The 23,331-nt window shown below is 44.4% G+C and overlaps 2 protein-coding genes across 7 annotated transcripts in view; one reads left to right on the forward strand and one right to left on the reverse strand.

The window, feature by feature from the left end:
* EZH2 (enhancer of zeste 2 polycomb repressive complex 2 subunit) overlaps positions 1–22,444 on the reverse strand; it is a 56,305-nt gene extending 33,861 nt beyond the window's left edge. For all 6 annotated transcript variants that reach the window (XM_061166006.1, XM_061166002.1, XM_061166001.1 and 3 more), the window contains exon 1: positions 22,389–22,444. The gene's annotated coding sequence lies outside the window, so the exon portion shown is untranslated. The remainder of the gene's footprint in view (positions 1–22,388) is intronic.
* On the forward strand, positions 3,814–23,039 carry LOC133073102 (basic salivary proline-rich protein 2-like). Its single transcript, XM_061166571.1, has 4 exons — positions 3,814–3,987; positions 21,592–22,135; positions 22,250–22,379; positions 22,592–23,039. The coding sequence occupies exons 1-4, from the start codon at positions 3,814–3,816 to the stop codon at positions 23,037–23,039; spliced, it is 1,296 nt and encodes a 431-aa protein (XP_061022554.1).
* The last annotated feature ends 292 nt before the right edge of the window (positions 23,040–23,331 follow it).

A 23,331-nucleotide genomic window follows, 5' to 3' on the forward strand; every position in this document is an offset into this window, starting at 1 on the left:
CAGTTCACACTACAGAGTCTAACAAGTGTCCTCTTCTAGAACATTTTCTCAAAGTGCTAGAATTGTACTTGTATCTTCAAAAGATTAGAAGGACAGTCCTCTGTCGGATGGCACAAAGGGGCAGCGCTGGGGATCTGGGCTTTACTTTCTCTAGGCACAGAGGAAGTCATGGAGGGTTCTGAGTCAAGTGGAAGGAAGACGTCCACTGTGGAGGGGCCCGCTGGCTGCAGCAGTGACAGAAGGGGCTGCAAGAGAGCCAAAGGCAGAGGTGTGGCCGGGGGGTGGGGGGACACGCTCGTACAAGCCCACCGGGGAGGACAGCAAGGGAAGGGTTTCAGTCTGCGGAGGCGGCTTTCTGGCCTGAGTAACTGAGCAGTTTCAGCACCTGTTTACATACAGCCCTCAGGCACAGAGAAAAATGCCTAAGGAGAGGAATCAGAGAAAGAAAAGGAGTCCAGAGGTCAGTGGAACTTTCTGTAGGAATATTCCACCACCAAGCCAAGACAGACAACGCCAATGGTGGATGATTCAGGCTGAAAGCGGAGCAAAGAGAGCAAGTGATAAATGACTAGTAAGAATTGGACGATGAACGGAACACAGAACCTGCCTTGTGGAGCTTATAGCCCACCTAGGAAGGCCTGAAAGAACAGACTTTACAATATGAGATAAACACGCAAAAGTACTGGGGTTGAGGGTGGGGGAGTCAAGTAAGGAGGGGTAGAAGGAGGGCAGAAAAGTGACAACTCAACCTTCACAGCTGAGGCGATTTCAAAAGCACAGAGAGCAGGCGCTAAGAGCAGGAGCCAGGGGTCGCCGGCAGACCCTGCAGACAAAGGCACCCCAAACAGGTGAAGAGCCCAACCACAAGAACTGAGGGAATGAGAAGAATGAAGAGATTTCAGAACTTCAGATAAAGACAGCTGAGTGAGGTCAGAGATAGGATGAGTCCTGTAAAAGGGTCAAAGTGCGCCCTTGCCTGGGGTGCTGAGTGGAACACTCCTGGGAGCTGAGGAGACTAACCTCCACAGCTGACCCCAGCTTGGCAGAAATGAAGAACCCCAGGAAGAAATGAGGAAGAAGGTGAGGCCGGGCCAAAGGACGCCCGAGTCTGGGAGAAGCTAAAGCTCTATTTAAAAAGTGACTCTGTGGCAATTTTTTGCTTTCATATCTGTGGTTAAGACAACAGATGGGCTCAGGTGATTCTATGCAAATCATTTTCAGATATTTGGCACTTCAGAGGCCTACCCAAAAGGGGGAAATATCAGGTAAAAAGGGATTATCACCACTTCATTAGCTCATAAACTCATCACCACTACCGCCTCCACAAATTCTTGGTCCCCAGCAGGCGGTGGTGGTGCCGAGTCCGATGAACCTGCTCTGGGAGCATGGCTCTTGTCCTCACTGATGTCCAGCACAGTTATCACTACAGTCTTTAAGGTGCATTTTTTCTGTCATGGTGAAAAGGCATCATCAGTTAGCACTTCATGTTTTCAACCCTGGAATAGCTTCCAGAGTCTGTCAAGACAGAACCAAGGCTGTAACTAAACTACCAAGTCTCACAATCAACAACAGGACGCTTCAAAGCTTATTTGAAACCAACATCTCCGTAAGAGGGCGTGTGTGGATACGTATCCACGTTTATAAATTTCACAAAGCTCTCCCAAATAATGAAAATGAAGGTTTTTAAGTCACAGAATGATCTGGTAAATATGCACAATAGACAGGAAAAGAAAATCATGATTCATTCAAGGGGAAATTATCCAAATATAAGGTTCATGACCTCTGAATTAGGATAACAAATAAAAGTATACAGACTGCTCCTCAAAAGTATAGGGATAAACAGGCAGACCCATGAAAAAATTAACAAAACTTAAGGGACCATTAGAAGGATGTTTTACATAAAACAAGCTCCCTCCCTCGGCACTGACAACACATTAAAATCACATTTTCATGTTCTTCACCCCACTTCACCCCCACTGGAGGTTCCTCCACCTCAAGAACAGCTTTTCTTCTTTGTAAAACCCCAGGGCCTGGCTGTATGCCTGACAAACAGATTTTAAAACAAACAATAAAACCAAAAGGCAGGTCTACTGACATGTGCGGGTCACGAGCCGCAGTGCCACGAGGCATGAAGGGAAGGGGCTGCCGTGCTGAGCACGGGGGGGGGGCGGGGGGGGACACCCCATCACGAGAAACCTGGGAGAAGCCGAGTCTCGGGGCGGTCAGGGCCCTGTGGCCCTCCTGCCCTGCAACAAATGAAGAGATCCTGAGCGTAAAACCCGGAGCCTCCAGGATTCCCTTAAGGAAGCTGCTCCTGCCTGAGACACCTCATCCAAACAAACTGGGTACCAGCACCCCCCACAGCTGGCTGCAGACACCCAATCCCGGCAGGCCCACCCACCTCTAGGCCGGCAAGCAGAAGCCTTCAAGCCTTCAAATTCGAGCTCCCCCAGCCCCTGCCCACCCTGAAAGCAGACAAATGAGTCCTTCTGACTCCTTCCCACCACATCTCAGCCCAGTAAGAACTAAGATAGCGCTCGGAGTACTCATGGATTAGCAGAAAGGAAATTTCACTAAAATGACTTGCTACTAAATGGATGGGGATGTGGGAGAAATCCAGTTTTTAAATTTCTCACTCAAAAGATCTGTTTAGTCTCATAGATGAAATGACACGAATATGATTTTTATTCCAGAAAAAAAAAAACAGCTTTTCTTATTCAAAGCAGATATAGCTCAAGTCCACCTGTATACAATGAAACTAAAACGACAGTTATATGCTTTAATTCAAAAGACAAACCAGGGTATGGCAGGGGACCATCCACAACTTAATACAATGTCGTACAGCCTGTCAGGACTACAAATACAGAGATTAAAGAAACTAAAGTAAGATTATACATAGTTCAGAGTCTGTTTTATGAGTCAACCAAACCTCAGTTGTTTTGGATCAGGCTTTCTGCCACATGAGGCACAGCAGGGATCTGAGGTATAGTCTTAGTTCTGCGTGAGTGAACACAAGACAGGGTCTGGCCCCATGTCCTCAGGGTCCACAGCAGCGGGCCCAGGAGCAGACCTACTCCACCCCTGCCCTCGGGTTTAGACACCAAGACACACCTCCACCTGCAGTGACTAGGCCACACAGCCCAGGAATCTCATTCTTGTCTATCAGGTCCAGCCCTCAGCCACTTGTGAGGGGCCTTTATTACCTAAGGTAACATTCCTGCCCCTCCTTACTCAGCTGAGGAATTTAAAAAAAAAAAGAAGGAAAGAAAAAAGGTTCCCTGGGCATTTTCGGTGCCCTTGATGCCCTTCTTTAAAAGGTTTTTCATTCCTAAAGGATTTGCTGCATCAAGGCATTTGCCATCTACTCAGTTGCTGAGTTATGCTTCTACTTATCTAAAGAAAATTATACATTATGTGTACTACTTATCCTTCTCACCTAATTGCGTTAACTTTGACTCCTAACTGAAGACTCGACTGAGGAAGGTGAAATCCAAACTCAACAACATTTAAGTACTACAAGTGCAATACTCTCAATGTCCTTCCCTAAAGAAAATTGCCAAGTTTGAAAAATCACCAATCTTTAATAGTGCTTTTATATTTAAAACACTTTTGAGGGCAGCTCAAAGTAATATAGGTAATATAGTAATATAGTCTCACTTACCTATTTATCTTTTTAAGTTAAAAACCAGTTTTAATAAATTCAAAAGTAAATTAATGGTAAATAAGATTTTGTAGGTTAGGATTAGGAGAACTTAGACTTATAGATGTGAACTCTTGGTAAGAGATAAAAATTACCAAAGGGAAGTAGGTCGTATGCCTGAAGAGCTTCACAGAAAACACCCCCATGAGAAGCAGACCGGGAGCAAGGCGTCCAAGGGAGGCAGGCACACGGAGCTGCTGCCTGCGCCCCCATTCAGGGGATTCATGAAAACGAGCAGACACTACTACATATCACCGCCCGCCCCAGCTGGGCAGAAGGGTGCCCTGGTGAGTAACAGCGCAGGTTATGGGCGCAGGGCACAGACGTGGGCCGCACGCTCTCCATATCCCACCCACAACTTAAACAGGGGCGCATGCACGGCCTGCAAAGCCAGTCTCCCTGGGCTGGACCCAGCTTTCCCAGAACCAGCTGTGTGAGAACCTGGCCAGGTTCCCACATCTCTTGGTGCCTCCCTGTCCTCACGCCATGAGGAGCATCCAGGTCACAGGGCAGTCCTGAGAAGCCCGCTCAGGTCAGGCACTGCCCAGCGCCCATCAGAGTAGGCGCGGCACCAGGGAGGTCCTGCCACCATCACCCACAGGTGAGGGAGAGGAGGATACAACACCCAGAGAAAAAGTCACACGACAGATGGGTGTGAAAAGTCACATTCTCACATGGGAGGCTGTAGGCAAGTAAATAAGAACAGAACGGGATTCCAGGGATCTCAGGAAGGAATGCAGACCACACAGCGGATCCAAGTGAATTGAAACCTCAGGAGATAGGCCCATGGAAACAGGCGGGCTAAAGGAGCCCACCTAGGAAACTGTGGAAATCTGTGTTTCAACCGGACAGAAGGCGGCTGAGGACGAAAAGAACTGGGCAGAAGCACTGTCCTCTAGCTCAATTTCCTCATGGGGAACCAGGGCCAAATAAGGAAGAGGCGGTGATGGACCAGAATCGGGGACAGCCGCACGAACTCTGAGAGACGCAGAGCATCCCCGGGTGAGCTGGCGGGCGGGGCCTTTCCCAGGCCACGGAGCCCAGGAGCAGGACCCCACGTCTTCTTCCCCTGGATCCCATTCTCTGGCATAAGGAAGCCGGGCTCTGAGGAGACGGCCGTTTGAGGGCTGGGACCAGGAAACCAGGAGGAAAGCCTGCAGCAGAAAGGAAGGGAGTACTCTGAGGAGGAAAGGCAGGAACCAGACTGAAGGACTCCCAGGGGCCAGAGCTGCAGCGGTGTTAGCTGCAAAGGAAACCACAACAGTATTACAGCCAAACTAACAAGTATCCATGAGTCCAGGAGCGAAGGACGTGGAAGCTAAATAAGCAAATGGGGGTAGGGGGCAAGTCTTCCTTCCACGGAATTCCAAAACTGGGGTGGGCAGGGTCCCAGTGCAGAAACCAGCGACACCCCCGTCCGGGTTATTAGCTCACCCTCTGCCTGCACCCCATGACACCTGCCACATACAGGTACACATACAGAAGGTACTCATATCTTCCCCCAACCTCACAGCCTGTCACTTCAGTTAACGCTTAAAAATGTATCAACCCGAACTGAAGAATATTTCCACCAAACACCTGACCAATAAGTTAGGTTATGATAACAGGGGAAGACTGAGGAATTGTTACTGATCGGAAGAGACTAAGGAGACAGCTGAATGCAACCTGGTGTCCTGCGGCAGAATAACTAAGTAGGACACCTGGTGATATCCAAATAGAGTCTCCAGGTTAGTTAACAGCAATGTAATAATGGTTTCTTAATTATTGACAAATATACCATGATTACAGAAATCTAAAATTATTCCAAAATAAAGTTTCTTTTTTAAAGAAGAAAATTAGCTTATACAACAACCTAAAGGTTTTCATTCTAAAAGCACCTTTTTTAAATGATAAACTGAACAGAAGTATATTAAAAATTAAAATGCTATGTAAAATGTTAAATAGGAAAAAACAAAAAATATACACAGATGGAATTTGAGGGGGAAATTCCCACATCTAATTCTACTATTTAAAAACAAAGACATTACTTGAGTAATATAAGGGAGGGGGGCAATCTCCATATGAGCTTATAAGATGGTGTCTACTTAAAAAGATAATACAGGCTATAGGCTATATTAATAAAAATACAGACTCTGAACCAAGGAAAGTAATTGTTCCACTGATTATACACATACTGATCAAAGAAATCAAACAGTTCTATAAAATTCAGGTGTCGTGTACAACTAGTCCTGTTCAGGATGAACAGAGAAGCATGTCTCTGACCCAGCTGGGAGATAGCAGTAAACACCTATCACAGAAAAGAGCATCTGAGTTTGGAGTTTTAACAGAGAAGTGTCAATACACATTCACCGAGTTATTCAATATTTACTGAACATCTAGCACATTCTAGGTACCCTTGTAAGAATGGAAGGCTCAGAAATAAATAACAGACAAAAACCAATGATCTTACAGAACTTAGTCTATTGGGATGGAAACAAATCAAAAACAAAGAAAAATGTTTAGTATGTGAGATGGTGTTGAGGGTTGTGGAAAAAAACAACAACAACCAAACAGGAAAGTAAGGTGAGCCAGGTCCGCTGGGGCTAGCAAACACAGAGCCCTGCTGAGGCGCTCAGCACCCAGTGCGGGGTACAGGCCCACGGGGCGCAGAGCTCACCAACCTGCATTCTGTTCCCACCAAGCCACTCGTAAAATGTGCAATAGTACTTTCCAGTAAAGACTCCAAAACTAACTGATTCCGTATCTATCCAGAGCAGGCTTCAGTGACTCCACAACGCTCCAGCGATCAACACAGCTCTACAGAATCTCCAAGTGGCGTTCAAGCGGGCATTCAAGGACTGCTAGGTGTCACAGCTCAGGTGAACCACTAGGTCAGTTATCCTGAACAAACAAAGACTAAACGTTAACAGCACTTTATAACACATACATGCTCTCTTTGTTAGCATTATTAAGCCAAATTAAAGAAATAGATTGGCTATTCATGTTAACAAAACAGCATCATTAAATATGTGTTGCTGATTTGACTGTCTATTTAATCTGTCAGTTTGCTTTGGTGATACCATAAGATGTTTATATCTGTACATTTTTAGAGAGCATATAAATAAAGCTAAAGTCAAAGCTAAACCCAACAGTTGCATTCAACATTCAAGGTTGAAAAATATATTAGAAACTGCATTACTGAAGTAATTTAGGAATAAAGTGATAAGAACTTCTGACTGGGTTGGTAGTAGTGTGAATGGAGAAAATAGACAGCAAGAGACCCTCTAACATTTAAAACCCTGATGCACTCAGGTGGAGAAAAAACTGAGCAAAAGAGATTAAGACTCCCTAAGTTGGCCACTGCAACCACTAAGAATCCGAACGCAGACCCAGACGGAGACATTAATTACTCACATAGCAATCAGCAGCACAAAGCGCAGGCAGGACGTTCTAAGGAAACACGACACCGTTCATGAGCTAAAAGGGTCTTAGGACACCTTGAGCTTATACAAGGTGTATCTACTGATATTTTTCATATTAGAAATGTAAAACTGAGAAAGTTTTAAAACATATTAAAAAAACCAATAGCAAGTCTGTCACATGATAATATAACATGTAATGTTATTATAAAATGTTAATGTAACACATTTTATTTTTAAAAAACTATTTTCCTTTTTTAAAAAATTAATGAGGGGTACTGTTTTACATTTTTGCCAATTCTTTAAATATCTGTCTTAATAGCAAACAGCTGGATTGCCATATCTGCTTCTGCATTCAATCTGCTCCAACATGCTGTTTTGGTTGAAGAAGATCCCTTCCCAAACAAACACTGGGCTACAGCAGGGAAGGGCGTCCGCATGGCTTCTGAGCTCATGGGCAATCTCATGCTCGGACATTACTCCAGAACTGTTTTAAGAGAAAAGTGACCAGAGCAGCGTGAGATTCAACCTCACAGATGCTTTTCCTCAAGACAACCTCTATCCTTCTGTAAGCAGCGGTTGTTGCTTAAAACATTAGTTGCAATGAGGGATCTAAAATTGTATCAATAAACGTTCCTACTCTGCTACATTAAAATTCATTGGTCTGTCTCCTTTGACTGCATCTTTAACCCATGCGTGACTTTATAATATCATTTCCTCAATTTGAAAAACACTGGTCCACTGAGTTATGCAGATTTTCCATAAGTTCCCATATTTCAAAAAATCATTTGTTTGTTAAATCCACTGATGTCATCAGAAAAGTCTTTAAGTATTTATTGGAAAAGCTGTCAACCTCACCATGACAGATACCAAGTTTTCTAAAAATTCTAATTTTTGCTGGAAAACTCAAACATTGCCACTGGCAACAAATAATGGTCAGTTGTTCTCCATCAAGTGACAGGCTCACTTTGTTGAAAAACGTCTGCCCCATACCCAAGCTGGAATAATCACTGTCTGTAAACCCCTCTTTCAAGTGAAAATGGCTCCGCGTGAAAAAAGCAGCTGGTGCAGCCTGGAACTCCATCACATAAGTGCGGCTCCCAGAGACCGTCGGACTCTGGCAGCGTCGAAGCCCTATAGATGCACATTCCTTTCCTGTAGCACAGAATATTAAGGTATGTGCACTCAGGATCAAGAGTATATAAAATTAGTAACTGCTTTCACTTCATTTCACATTCTCAAAAAAACATTTTTTTTTAAACTCCAAGTGCCACAGTGCCAACAGTCCTTATCTACCACTGCTTTTCCGCCACTGGAGCAGATGTCAACAAGTAACATCTTAAATTACTACCAAAATTGTTTTTTAAAAGTATCTATTTGGCTGGATCAAGGTCTTAGTTGCTGCATGTGGGATCTGGCTCCCTGATGCCCTGCCCTGGGAGGGCAGTCTCAGCCCCCGGACCACCAGGGAAGTCCCACCCCCTGCAGCCACAGAGCACACTTGGAGAACAAGCATATCCAGACCATGTGAATCAGAAATCCCAACAGTACCCCAGCTTTTCATCTGCCTAGCAGAGAGCCTGGAGCTGCCATATATTCAAATTATATTTCCTAAAAGACAAGTTTGTAAGAATGAAAGCCTAGAAATCACCATTTTGTAATTAAAAAAAAAAAGGCAAACAAAAAATCTCTGTGAGAGCTTCGCTGGTGACTCAGTGCTCAAGAATCCGCCCGTCAATACAGGGGACACAGGTTTGATCCCTAGTCCAGGAAGGTCGCACATGCCACACACAGGGCAACTAAGTCCGCGTGCCACAACTACTGAGCCCACACGCCCTGGAGCCTGTGCTCCGAAATGAGAGAAGCCTCCACACCACAGCGAGCGTAGCCCCTGCCTGCCACAACTAACGAAGACCCAGCACTGCCAAAAATAAATAAAAAAATTTTAAATCTATGTTAAAAATATTTAATGAGGGATACTTTGTTGTAACTGTCAACTACAGAATACAAAAGAAAGGCTGCCATACATCTGTGCCAAATTAAGGGACTAACATTAACAAAATTTGTCTTAAATTGCTTGCTTTCATCCGTCTGTCCTACCCTTCACCCTCGCAGGAAGGTATCATCCCTCATCACCGTTTCTCTTGTTAACCCCCTGCTTTGCTTCCCCCGAACAACCCTACCCTTCTGACCAACTCCCCACATACTCACTGGCACTTTGCCCTACCCACGTAAGAGAAAGATAAAAGTAAATATCTTGTCCCTTTTCACTTTCTAGCATGCCTCTGTTTTTATTTAAAAGGGAGAAAAAAGTAACAAAAATACACAAGCTCACTACTGCTGCATCCAAACAGTCCGCCCAAAAGACTTGTGAAAATTTACAAAAAAGAAATTTCTGAAACTTCATTTTGAAGGACTTGGGAAAGCCAGGAATAGAGGTACTATCCACCAATCAAAATCAATTTATAAAACATTCTGAAAGTGCCAAACACTTAAGAGACACGAGTTTGCAAGATACAACAGGCACCTTAGTGCCTAAACTTCAGCAGATCATAGTCACACAATCACTAGTACATACAACTACAGGTGAAAAAGTATTATGAACAGCATTTGTATCAATATGTTTTTTAGGAACCAAATGTGCCATGACTAGTGATAAGGGAAACTAAAAATTCAGATCCCATTTGTAGCCCTGGTTGGAGCCCAGCTAAAAAGGCACAGGAAAACTACAGTAATGTAGCAATCTTAGGTGAATGATAGAAAACATTAACTGAACTGCTTCAGCAAGAGTAAGTAGACTCTGCAGTAATGTATTTTCTACAAAAGTCAGGTCATCTTCCTTTCAGCAGAAGAGTAAACTAAACCCCGGAGTCTACAGACCACCATTCCTATGTTATTCGAAAATCCTATCCATTCACAGACATGTCTTAGAAAAGAAATGGCATATAAATTTACACCAGGTGGAAAACTGAACTATCATAAAGGTCTTAACAGTTTGCCTGGACAACAGATAATACAGATTGATTAGCTAAACTGACATCTAAAGGGTGAAGTTCTCTTTGAAAACTGTACAAAACCTGTTTTTAAGAGCTAAAATCCCTTCATTCTCTTAGGTACTATTCAGTTTACCGAGACACTGTTGGAGAGGAAACAGAACAAAAACTGATGCACCAGAAATTAAAACTGATACACAACTCACTGTAATTCAAGGATGGGACGTGGGACACGTATTTCTTCAAAACTCCTTTTAATACTTCCTTAGAGGAAGTCTATTCTAAATCATGTCTCAAATAAGCCAACACCCAGTACACATTTAACAACACACGCTGGGGAAAGTTTTCAGAGAAGCCCACTTGAGGTAAGTTATCCCGGTGAGCATTAGGCGGGTGACAGGACTCTGCCACCCAGACTCTGCAAGGCCTTGACACTAGTCAGCCGCGCAGGGCGCCAGGGCACCCTCACAGCACGAGCCCATCCGTGCAAACCAGCAACTGTGCTCAACAGACGGACAGTGACCTGTCCTCACACTGGAGGAAAGATGGGCTGCTCTGGGGCCTGAAGAGAAGGGATTTGCGCTACAATACCTTCCTAGAAATTCTCCACGGGCAATTCTGCCAACATACATGTCTGTCACCTGAGACACTGACTTTATGTCTTAATCCCCAAACAAAATTCCCTCTATATTCTTTTTTTTTTTTTTTTGGCTGCACCACACAGCAGGTAGGGTCTTAGTTCCCTGACCAGGGATCGAACCTGTGCCCCCTGCAGTGGAAGCACAGAGCCTTAACCACTGGACCACCAGGAAAAAGTCCCCCAGTTTCCTCCATATTTTGAAGACAGTATCATAAAATGGACTTGGCAGTTCAAACTACTAATCCCTAAGTATTTACAGGCTCTCTCAGAATTTCCAGGCGTTCTACAATCAAGTAACCCTTACCTGGAGATTTCAGCACTGGGGTTCGTGTCCACCACAAGGGGATAAAAATGTCTGTCAGTGCCATTTCTTTAGATCATGGACAAGACTCCTCAGAGACCCTTCAGAAACTCCTGGGGTTCATCTCCACCCTGAAATTCGTTCTCTTGCTTAAAAATGTAGTAGTTTTGGGCCAACATGGAAGTAAAAGAGATAGGGGTCATGATGAGCTCTAAGTCTTTTCATGACTTTCCCATACTTAAGGTTTATGATAAATATAAATATACTGCTGAAGTACAAGGAAATGCCTAACCCTTCAAGTGTTACTTATAACCAGTGATATTTCCAGTATTTGTTACCAAAGTAAATTGTCTATTTAATTATTTTATCACCATAACATCATGTGCTGTACTTAGTCACAAAGTCGGATCCAGCTCTTTCCACCCCATGAACTGTAACCCACCAGGCTCCTCTGTCCATGGGGATTCTCCAGGCAAGAATACTGGAGTGGGTTGCCATGCCCTCCTCCCTCCAGGGGAATCTTCCTGACCCAGGAATTGAACCTGGGTCTCCTGCACTGTAGGCAGATTCTTCACCCTCTGAGCTGCCAGGGAACCAGCTTATAATTAGCATTAGATGTTTTAGGAATGGGAGAAGTACACAGAACAACTCAAATGCCAGCTAGAAAGCATCACAATCACCTGTGAAGGTAATATGAACTCACGTCCAGTATTTCTCAGTCTCCAGAGAAACAGACATAAGTGCCTACAGTAGCAAAGCACTGAGCATGTCAGTATTTGAGCTAAGAAGCCTAGAAGCAGCAAAACCCTATTCTCTAAGGGACCTCTGTCCTTGTTGTATGAATTGAGGCAAGTTACTTAACTCCACCAAGTTCCTATTTCTTTATCTATGAAAAAGGCAAGTGGTAGGTCCTAAAAATCACAAGCTGCTCAGTTTGTTTGCTCATCTCAGTCACTAAGCAGTGGAGATCCACGAAAGCTACTTGCCAAGGAAACACAACTACTTTTAGATGATCATCATACTGTTAAAAGATCATTAAATTCATCCTAATAGAATCTTTTATAATATTCAAAGAACAGGTAACTATCTTCTCATTCAGCAAATGCTATATTTTTTTTAGAATAATTATAATGTATGACTTTCAATAAATTTCAAAAGTAAAATGATTGGTTTATAATTGCATAGATATTAGGCACAGAGCAGGCTCGAAGTAAACAGTAGCTAGTAGCATGACTTGGAAGCACACGATAGCTACTCACGCACCTGTGAACAGTGTATAGTGAAACTTCACTACAGGCACCAGCATCAAAAACATACAAAAGCTGCTTTAATGATGATTGAGATTCTTTCAATAAAGAAAATCAACTAGTTTTTGTCATTTTTTGTGTTTGGCTTACAAAGCACTTAGGTCTTTAGTATCAAAAGCCAAGGTACTAAAACAGATAAAACAGTCATGATGTCTTTTTGACACTTTTTTAAAGCTTACTAGAAACATCTTGATATGCTATGTATGAATTTAGTGTGCATAAATTCAACAGAGGGATAAAGACCATCCTGAGGTAAATCTGCAGAATCATTATTTTATATTCCTCACTTATTTCCATGTTTCTCAAGCTAACTTTAATCAAGAGTATATTATATTTATAAATTAAAGTTGCACAATAGTACCTGACAGCAGGTAGCAAAGTTCACTGGGTGATACACACAGTGAAGGAGAACAAAACTCACTTTTGAGACAGACTTCTGAAGCCTCTGCTTTAAAGGGTAGAGTGCTATTTAAATAATTATTTACTGAGTTGCTGCTAAAGAAGAGAGGCCCAAGTTTTCAATTTTATTGATCCTAAATCAATTTGACAAAATGTTATTTCTACCTGCTATGTACAAGACTTTTTTCTAACCTCTCCCATGTAGATGAGGAGACCAGAGCTTCACGTGAAGGGGAGAGGGAGAGAGAGAAAGACTCAACAGCAGCTTGAGATGTTACAACGGTGCGGAAGGGATTCCAGAAAGACGACAGAACAGACTCCACGTGAGGCTTCCTGGAGACGAGGAAGAAGACCAGCTGAGCTCAACAGGGAAGAAGTACAAGAAAACTCTTGAGAAAACAGCTAGTTTACTGTGTGACTGGTTGAGAGAGCTTAGGCTGTTTCCGAGATAGCCTGGAACACTAGCTTCAGGAGTTTCTCACGGAATCGACAGCCATGGAAAACAACCCACCTGCAGTGGTGTACAGCACCCAGCAGAAGCCCTGGCACTTTTTTTTCTTTATTAAAGAAGAGACCATCTCAGGATGGTCTTTATCCCTCTGTTGCATTTATGCACACTAAATTCATACATAGCATTTCAAGATGTTTCTAGTAAGCTTTTAAAAAGTGTCAAAAAGACATTATTTTGTATAGTGAAGAAAAACTAAAAATTACTGTGGGAGTAAATCAGGTTTTGAGCAAAAGAACTGATATTTTGCAGAAATAAAGCAGTGAACAAATCAAGTATATATAATCTGAAAAACTATTTGATTATATAACAACAAAAAACTACTTCACTATCTAAACAGGTAGACCAAGCTTGACAATTTTATTATCACTTCTACATAACCAGATACTAAGATCAAAGTCACTTTTAATATTCCCATTTATCCTCTGAAGAAAAAAATAAAAGCAAATTGTTAACTCACTAAAAAATGGAAAAGGTCCAAACTACTCCAAATGAAAATTTAAAGAATTACTAAATATTATCACTTTCAAATTTTAAAATTCTCCATGCCACATAACTCACACACCTAACACCATCAAGATAAATATCCTTTTCATGTTCATGTTTCTACAAACATGACATTTTGTTATATCAAGAACTAAATGACTTGTGAATTAAGAACAAATTTGTTTTCACACAATTTTACTGAATTTAAACATTATGCTTCTAGTGTTATTACTTAACTTGATCTATAGATTGTCAAAAATACACAAAATCAAATAGGAAAATTTGGAGAAAACGTTTGGAGAAAAAAAAATGGAGAAAATTAAGGAGAAAACATTTCCAATATATACATTTGACAGAGACAGTATACCCAGAATACAGAGACGCCAATTTTTAAAATGGGCAAAAGGTTTGACTGAAAAGTACACACAAATGGCCAATAAGCATGTAAAAAGATATCCAGCACTGTGAACACTTAGGAAATGTACATCAAAACCACAAAAGGATACTCAGCACTCATTAGATGCCAGTGACTTAAACAACAGACGTCAGTGAAGACGGAGCGGAACCGCAGGTCCCAGGCAGACACCACCACCCCAATTCCACGCAGGATGGCACAATTGCTCGTGGAGATGGCCTGGCAGTTTCTCATGTAGTTAAGTCAGTATTTACCAAGTGACCCCACAGTCCAACTACAAGTCTACCCAAGAGAAAGGAAAAGATCCATCCACAAAAAGATTGCCCAAATGGTCACAGAGGATTTACTATAACAAGAGCCAAAAGGGACCAGCCCATTCAGCAAGCAATGAAGTGAAAAAAAGCACAGGATGTTCACACATGGACTACTACTGAGAAATAATGACTCCTGAAACAAGCAACACAGATAAACCTCGAGAACACGCTGGATCAAAGAAGCCAGTCACAGAAGAGTATACCCTGCATAATTCCATTCACATGAAATTCCGCAACGGGAGAAATCTGATCAGCAACTGAGAGAATGACGGGAAAGGAGCGTGAAGAGCTCTGCAATGGCAGCAAGGTTACATCATGGTTGAGGTGACAGTCACACAGATGCTTACAGCTGGCAAAACTCTTCCAACTGTACCCTTCACATGGATGGATCTTAAGGTATATAAGCTACACTTCAGTAAAGCTGATTCTGTACCCCCCAAAAACAGACACTTCTCTAGAAAGCAACTAGGCAACACCTATTAAAACCTGCAATGTGCATAATCTTGACGTGCAGAGGTTCAAAGCTCCATAAGGATGTCCCCCCCCCCACTCAGAGGGCGAGCACAGAACCCACACAGACAGCTGGTTCACTGCCTGACAACACAGAAGCCGGCACAAGGCGTATTCCACCTAACAGCCTGCGAGCTTGGAGCAAAGGGTGGTACACTTCTGCAGAGTCGGGTGGTTAAGCACTCGAGGCTTGGCAGGCCACAGCCAGTCGCCTTGCATATTCTTTGGGGGGTTTTGTTGTTGTTTTACAACTCTTTTAAGAAATGCTAAAATCATTGGTAGCTCAAGGGGCCTTACGAAAACAAAAAACAAGCGCGCGCTGTGCGTGCGCACGTACACACACACACACACACACACACACACACACACACACACACCCTCCAGACTGAGAAATCAGGGCTTTGAAGCCCAAAGGCCTAAATTCAAATCGGTAACCTACCACTGACTGGTAACATAATCCCGCCATCTCTTGTCTTTACAGTGTCCGTGTAAAATAAACGAAAGCACTTAAAACCGTGTCAACCACAGAGCAAGCTTTAAAGAACTACCAGCTTTTTAAAATGAAACAGACCTCTGTACTGACCTAAAATAATTATTTTATATCAAAAGAACTTAATCCTGCTTTTGTAAAATACCTAAATACATGTATAAATATTGGGTTGACCAAAAAGCCCATTCTGGCTCTAGCAGTGCGCTTAGTTGTTCTTCACTTCATTAGAAACAATTCTGTTAGATTGTACTGTGACAGCTCTCATATCAGTGTGCATTTAAAAAAACTTATCAAAACTGGTCGATTTTTTAATAAAAGATTTTTTTTGTGTGGACCATTTTTCAAAGTCTTTATTGAATTTGTTACAGTATTGCTTCTGTTTTATGATTTGGTTTTTTTGGCCCAGAGGCATGTAGGATCTTAGCTCCCCGACCAGGGATTGAACCTGCATCCTCTGCACTGGAAGGAAAAAGTCTCAACCACTGAAGAGCCAGGAAAGTCTCAAAATTGGTGTATTTTTATGTAGCCATTTTAAAACTGAAGATGGAAGACAAAAGGAATATTTTCGGCAAACTATGCTTTATTACATTAAGGCAAAAACCCAACTGAAACACAAAAATAGAATTTGTGCAGTGTATGGAGATGGTGCTGTGACTGAACGTATCAAAAGGAATTTTCAAAGTTTCCTGCTAGAGATTTCTCACTGGACGATGCTCTAATGTCTTAGATCAACGTTATACCACTCGAGAGATGGTCAATAGTCTCAAAATAACCAAATCAAGCACTGAAAATCATCTGCACCAGCTTGGTTACGTTAATCACTTTGATGTTTGGGTTCCACTTAAGGGTGAGGGGGGGATGGGACCCATTACCATATTTCCATATGCAACTCTCTATTGAAACATAATAAAAACGTTCCATTTTTAAAACAAATTGTGACGGGGGATGAAAAGTAGATACTGTACAATAATGTGGAACAGAAGAGATCATGGGGCAAGCAAAATGAACCACCACCAACCACACCAAAGGCCGATCTTCATCCAAAAAGGGTGAAGTTGTATATATGGTGGGATCAGAAGGAGTCCTCTATGATGAGCTTCTTTCAGGAAACCAACTGATTAATTCCAACAAGTACTGCTCCCAGGTGGCTCAGTGGTAATCACCTGCCAATGCAGGAGATGCAGGAGAATGAACTTCAATTCCTGGGTCGGGAAGATCCCTTGGAGGAGGAAATGGCCACCCACTCCAGTATTCCTGCCTGAAAAATTCCATGGACGGAGGAGCCTCATGGGCTGCAGTCCACAGGGTCGCAAGGAATCTGACACCACTTAAGGATAAGTATGCGCGCGCCCACTGCTCCCAATCAGAACAACTGCAAGCAGCGTTCCACAGAAAGCGTCTGGAATTAGTCAACAGCAAACCATAACCTCCCATCAGGATAACCCAAGACCGCACGTTTCTTTGATGACCAGGCAAAGACTGTTACAGCTTGGGTGGGAAGTTCTGATTCATCCACCATATTCATCAGACATTGCACCTTTGGATTTCCATTTATTTCCGTCTTCACAAAATTCTCTTAAGGGAAAAAATTGCAATTCCCTGGAAGACAATAAAAGGCACCTGGAACAGTTCTTTATTCAAAAAGATAAAAAAGATTAGGGGAAACAGAACTATGAAGCTGCCTGAAAATAGCAAAACACAGTAGAACAAAATGGTGAATACATTGTTCAGAAAAGTCCGTGGTGAAAATGAAAAACGTGTCTTTATTTTCACTTTTTAAACTGAAGGAACTTTTTGGCCAAACCAATATATTCGCATGAATACACTGGAAAGTTTGGGACAAATACACGGCAAACTGTTAAGGGAGACAGAATGGGGCTACAGGGATCAAGAAATTTTCACTTTATAAACATCTAAATTATTTCAGTATTTTAAATTGAATACATATTGTCTGTTTTTTTAAACAGCAGACAGTACTGTTTAGAAGTAAACAGATAAATCATATGTGGCACCATTTTCTTTATATACAGATATTTAAGTTTGGGAAGTGTTTAGTTCCATGAAAGTACATCTAGTCTTTAAAAAACAATACTGGCACAGTTACTAAGAATCACTTATTAAACAATTTGTGCCAGGTGTGGTTCTAAGGGCTTCACATGTATTAATTTATTTAATCCTCTCCACAACCTTATGGAATGAATGCTTATCATTAAGACACCAATTTACAGACAGGGAACTTAGACTTCAAGGACAATGTGACTCCAAAGACCACACTCAAAGCTCCCGTGTCCTCCCCCTAGAGTGCACACTATTACAATTCTGGCTGAAAAAAAAAAAAAAAAATCCACAAAGACATCTCTTAGTCTGGGGCATAGATCCCATAAAACTACAATTCAGTTCAGTTCAATCTGAACTACAATTTATCTACTTTTAAATATAATTTTCTGATTGATTCAAATAAACTCATTCTTCTTGGAACCCATGCCTCTTCAATCATCCAGAAGACAAGTAGATAACATGGAGCTGATAATAGGAGCCAAAGAGAATATAAGTTTGGATCCTGCCTGCAAATTCCTAGCTGATAATCCTGGGCAAATTCTTAACCCTCTACACCAAAGCTTACTTATCTGTAAATATTTGCAGAGGGTGCTGTTGTTGTTAAAGTTCTTTTAATTGTAAAATATACATAAAATTTACCATGTCAACCATTTTTAAACACATAATTCAGTGGCATTAAACAGAATCAAAACATTGACCTTCCATGTCCAGAGCTTTTTTCACCTTCCAAATAGGAGCTCTGTCCCAATTAAACACTAACTTCCCATTCCCCTCTCCCCTCAGCCCCTGGTAACCTCTTGTTCCACCTTCTGTCTCTGTGAATTTGCCTGTTCTAGCTCCCTCCTATAAATGGAATCATAAAATTGTTTCCTTCTGTGTCTGGCTTCTTCTCCTTAACATAACGTTTTCAAGTTTCACCTATGTTATAGTATGTGTCAGTATGTCATTCCTTCAATAGTTGAACATTCCATTGTATGTATATGACATGTTTCGGTTTATCCAAACCTCTGATGATGGGTACAAGGTGGTTTTCACAAGAATCAAAAACAAAGCATCTAATGTGAATGTTACCACAAATAAAAAACAAACCAAGCAAACGAATGAAGCATCTGGCAAACAGTAGGCTCTTTAATATTAATGGTTTTTTTCACTTCGTTTTGTCATATTTTTGCACCACATAGCAGGGCAATGGCAAGACAAAAACAGTACAACCATCTTACATATTTATCAGCTATGCCTTTTGAGATATTACTGGATTTACAACTACATTTATCATCTTAAAAGAATGATGAAGAGCACCCCAATAAATAATCTGTAATTACACTAACACTACTTTCTTCAGGTTTAGCTTCAAAACCTAGCTCAAGTTATTCCAACCAAGAATTCATTAATGGTAACTAAACCCCTTTTGATTAAAAGATGTATTCGTCCCCTAAGTTTCAGTATGACTCGATCAATTTCAACATAAATTAAGCAGACACTATATGCCAGGTATATCCAGATGATCCATCAAGCTTCTCTCTGGCTGCCTGAAATATCAAATATGAAAGCCAACAGTTACATCTAAAGTATATCCAATTTTCAGTATCTTAGAGTGTTAATAACTAGGAGAAACCGTGGAACTTGTACACCTTGATAACTATTTTTCATTGTAACCACTGCCAGTCAGGGAGAAAAATACCTTCCAAAGTTCTTCACAACATGAATATATCCTGTTTGCTTTGCAAGTTGCTTTGTCAAAACATTTCCCTACATTTTCAGGATTTCCTTTATTCATTCAACTATTAATCCCTGCTCTCTAGCAACTCAGGTGCGCAGAGAAAACTGAGAGAGAGCCCCTGCCTGAAGGCACTTCAGAGTGAAGGGGGGGACGCACCAGTGAGTGCCTGCAACTGGATACAGGCTACAGCAAAGGTACCAACCAAGCCCTTCAGAGACACGGAGGGCCTCCAGCAGGTGAAGCTTTCTCCGAACCTAATAAGCTGTTCCTCTCCTGCTCTCCCCAAACTGCACATTTCACCTGCCCACGTAGAATTTCTTCATCATTCACAATCTGTACAGACATAAAGACTGCAAGGAAGATCCATAAATCATTTCCAACTGACCCCAGAATGCATTAGATCGTCAGAGGACTTTTCCTTGCTGTTAGTGTTTTAAAAGCAGATCAACTTTCTTAATCACTTCTTTAGGCCAAGTGAGAAACTAATTCAGACTCCTGGAGCATGCCAGCTCAAAGCATGGGGGATATCCTGGAAAACCCCTTGTGACCTGGGGAAATCTGCCTACACATTTTTAGCGGTCAACACAAAGATAATCACTTTTACGTATGCATGCAAGGCAAAGCTGGTATAAACAGATTTGAGCTTTTTTCTTTGCCTGACTACACTAAATCAACAAATATGGTTTTTTATCACTGCTACTTAAATACATTCTCAATTCAAACACAAAGAATTTAAAACCAATTCCCCCCAAAAAACTTTTCAAACAAAATCTTGTGGCAAGTACAAAGATAGTAATTATCAATTATAATGTACACAAGATGGGAAAAACTGGAATTCTATATCCTAAAAGATTCAAATTTCTGCCAAAATCTGCGTAACTAGCTCATCTCGTAACAATGGGCAAGATTATCAACAGGACTTTTTAACATATAATTACCAACAACTAATATAAATGTAGACAATACTTAGGAACAGCACCTGGAATGTCAGTTCAGTGATGTCGAACACTGCAAAATGTGTAATAAAGACTTTTAGATTGCATTTCTTTGTCTCCATTTTTTGAAACCGTAAGATAGAAGGCTGCACATTAAATCAACAGATAAAACAATGCAAATAAGAAGAGTGCCTAAGTGTTTCTAAATTTCGTTCCTTTGAATACATTCACTTTTCACAAAAATTACTATTTAAGATGCCATTTTCCTAAGCGTTTCCAGGACTTGAAACATTACATTCTCTAACACATCTCCAAAAAGAGAATAGGATTCTTTATATTTAAGACTAGAACCCCATCTATTCCTAACTTTAGGGAATAGGAAATTAAAATGTATCTTGAATACTTTCGTTTTCTTGCAAATAAAATGATCAATAGTTAGGTTTACACACTTGCTCTACATTTTATCTCCAAACATAAAATAGTTACTAATGGTCATGAATGAAGAGTAATAGAAAATAAACTCCACAACCACCCCCGCGCCAGCTCCCTGGTGATCTAAAGGTTAGTATCCCACCCGCTCGATCTCAAACCCCCCTAGAAGTACAGACTACATTCACTGTGTTAGCATTAGTGTTTTTTAAAAGCTTTTTTAAACTGTTGTTTTAAATGTTGTTTTATGTGACATTGAAACGCCACAAAATTAAGCTGACAACGACCTTTAAAACCCAGCAACAAACCCTGCAGCATTTAAAACATTTTAAATACCAAAGACATCTTTATTTCCAAATGAATTAAAATTTTACAGATCCTGTGCGACAAACAAAGGAAGTTTAGCTTAACTGCGGACAGCACACGTTCGATTTCTTAAGCAACAAACATTTCTGCAGCCAGTCTTTTCTGACTCAACAAAGCTATTGTTCACGGAAAACAAGTCCAATTAATGAGAAACTGCTAACCATACTATCCAAACACACGTTTAGCATAAGCGTTTTCTTTGGACCAACTCTTTCTACCATCTCGTCCCCGTTCATCCCCTAGGGATTTGGGGAACAATCGCTCCTCACTAAATGACAGCTGATTTCGTTAGCACCTGTCGCCAGTATCAATTGTATCACACGAGTTGGCCAAAACAGCCTGGACAGGTTTTTTTGGGGTTTTTTTGCTAAGATGATGATTTCTTCAGAAAGTGGGGATTCACCAGGCGTGAGTTCACCAAGTTTTCCAAAATACCGCGCTTCTCGATCCCTCCCGTTCTTCACAAAGTGACCCTGCGGCACCGACTTTGGGGGGGCGGAGATGGGGGTGGGGGACCCACAAGGACGCGGGAACTCGACAGAAAGCCCTCCGTAACGAACAAAACCGGGGAGGTCGGGGAAGAGGGGAGAACAGCTCAACCCTTGCCTCAAACTTAACCGAGAGCCCCGCCGAGAAGACGGAGGCGGCCGGGGACCGCCTGGTCCGAGCGGGGCTCGGGGACGCGGGGCTCCGGGACGCGGGGCTCCGGGACGGCTTTCCGCGGAAATGTCAGCAAGCGCGGCCGCCCGAGTCCGGTCTCCGCGCGCCATCCCGGCCCCCGCGGCCCCGGGCCGAGCCTGCGCGCTCGCGGGGAGGGGGCGTGGGGCCGAACCCGCCCGCCCGCTCCCCACGCCCCCTCTCCCGCCCGCTGTCAGGCCCCGGTGTCACTGCCCCTGACTCGCGCCGAGCTCCCCCGAGACACAGTCCGTCCTTTGTCTGTGAGTGCGCACTCGGCGCCGAGGTCCCATCAACTTGTGTGCGTCCCGTCCCACCCGGGCGCTCCCGCCGCCGCGCCGCTCCACACAAAGGAGACCGGGGCTCGGGCGGCCGGGCCGCCCCGGGCACCGGAGCGCCCCCAACCCGGCCCCGGCGCCTCGGGAGGGGCTGGCGCGCAAGGGGACCACCCCCCACCCTCCGCTCGGCGCCCGCCCGGGCTCCCGCCTCAGGTTTCTCTGGCTCCCACACAGCCCGCCCGCGGGGGTCGCGCGGGTCGGCCCGGACCCACGGCCCCTTCCGAAGGGGGTGAGGGGCGGTCTCTTCTCACCCCCCACGAGCCCCAGGGGCACCCCGGGAAAGCCCGCTCGGGGGTGGGGGGAATTACCCGGACCGGCTGAGCGGCAGCGGGGATGTCCCGCCGCCGCCGCCCCACGCCGAGCTCCGGAGCCCGGCCGACCGGCCGGCCCGACAGCGGCGCGTTACCTGCGCCCCGCGCCCCAGCCCGCGCCGCTCCCGCGCGCCGCTCCCGCGCGCCGCCGCCGCCGCCGCCGCCGCCGCCGCCGCCGCCGCCGCCGGGGCTCCACCGCCTTCTGCGTCCCAGTGGGTGTCGGACGCTCCCGGACCGAGCGCCAAACCGGGCAGCCCAATCGCCATCGCTTTTATTTGGCCCCCCCTGTCCAACCAAGCGCCGCCCCGATTGGCGGGACGCGAGGCGGGCTCCTATCCAATCACAGGGCCCGCCGGGCTCGGAGGCGCCGAGCCAGCCCCACGCTGAGGCGCCCGCGGGACTCGGCGGGGCCGGGCCGGCGGCGCGTGCGCGCGGGCGGGCAGGCGCTGAGGGACGCTGCCGCCCGAGTGGAAGCGCCGCGCCGGCTCTTTGTTCTTTTCGCCGAACGCCCGGCGCCTCTCATGAAGGCGGCGGGTCCGGCGCTCGGGGAAGAAGGGCCTCCAGAGCCCGATTCCCCGAACCGCGGGCGGGAAGGCGGGCTGGGCGGGGTGGCGGGAACCGGCCGGAGGGCGGGACGGCGCGCTCGCAGCGCTTGGCGGGAACCGCCGCCTCGGTGTTCCCGGGCCGGAGGGGCGGGGCGGGGCCGAAAGCCAAGTTTGAACCAGTTCAAAACTCGGGGGTGGTAACGGTTTCAACCGCCGCGCTCTTTTTCACCGCGCGCGCAGCGGAGGCCCCGGCAGGCTGGCCGGCCGGTGAGCGGGAGGCGCCGGACGTGAGGGCCCGCAGCGCCCCATCTGCCGGCCAGACGCCCTCTACGGCCCCAGCTCCAGCCGGGCTGGTCTCGGGCGAGGAGCAGCGAGCCTCCCGCGCTCCGGCGGGGCCGGTGCGCCGTCCCCCGAGCCGAGCGGAGCGCCCTGCCCGCTACTTTGGTCTGCTGCTGCCCCTCGGCCGCTTGGCCCGACTCGGGTCCCACGTCCC

This window comes from Dama dama, chromosome 18 (genome assembly GCF_033118175.1).
Source record: "Dama dama isolate Ldn47 chromosome 18, ASM3311817v1, whole genome shotgun sequence".
NCBI lineage: Eukaryota > Metazoa > Chordata > Mammalia > Artiodactyla > Cervidae > Dama > Dama dama.

Coding starts and splice junctions, on each gene's coding strand:
- LOC133073102 (XM_061166571.1), top strand. CDS start 3,814: ATGCCTGAAGAGCTTCACAGAAAACACCCCCATGAGAAGCAGACCGGG. Junction 3,988..21,591: donor CTGGGCAGAAGGGTGCCCTG/GTGAGTAACAGC, acceptor AACTTAACCGAG/AGCCCCGCCGAGAAGACGGA. Junction 22,380..22,591: donor GACCGGCCGGCCCGACAGCG/GCGCGTTACCTG, acceptor TGTCCAACCAAG/CGCCGCCCCGATTGGCGGGA.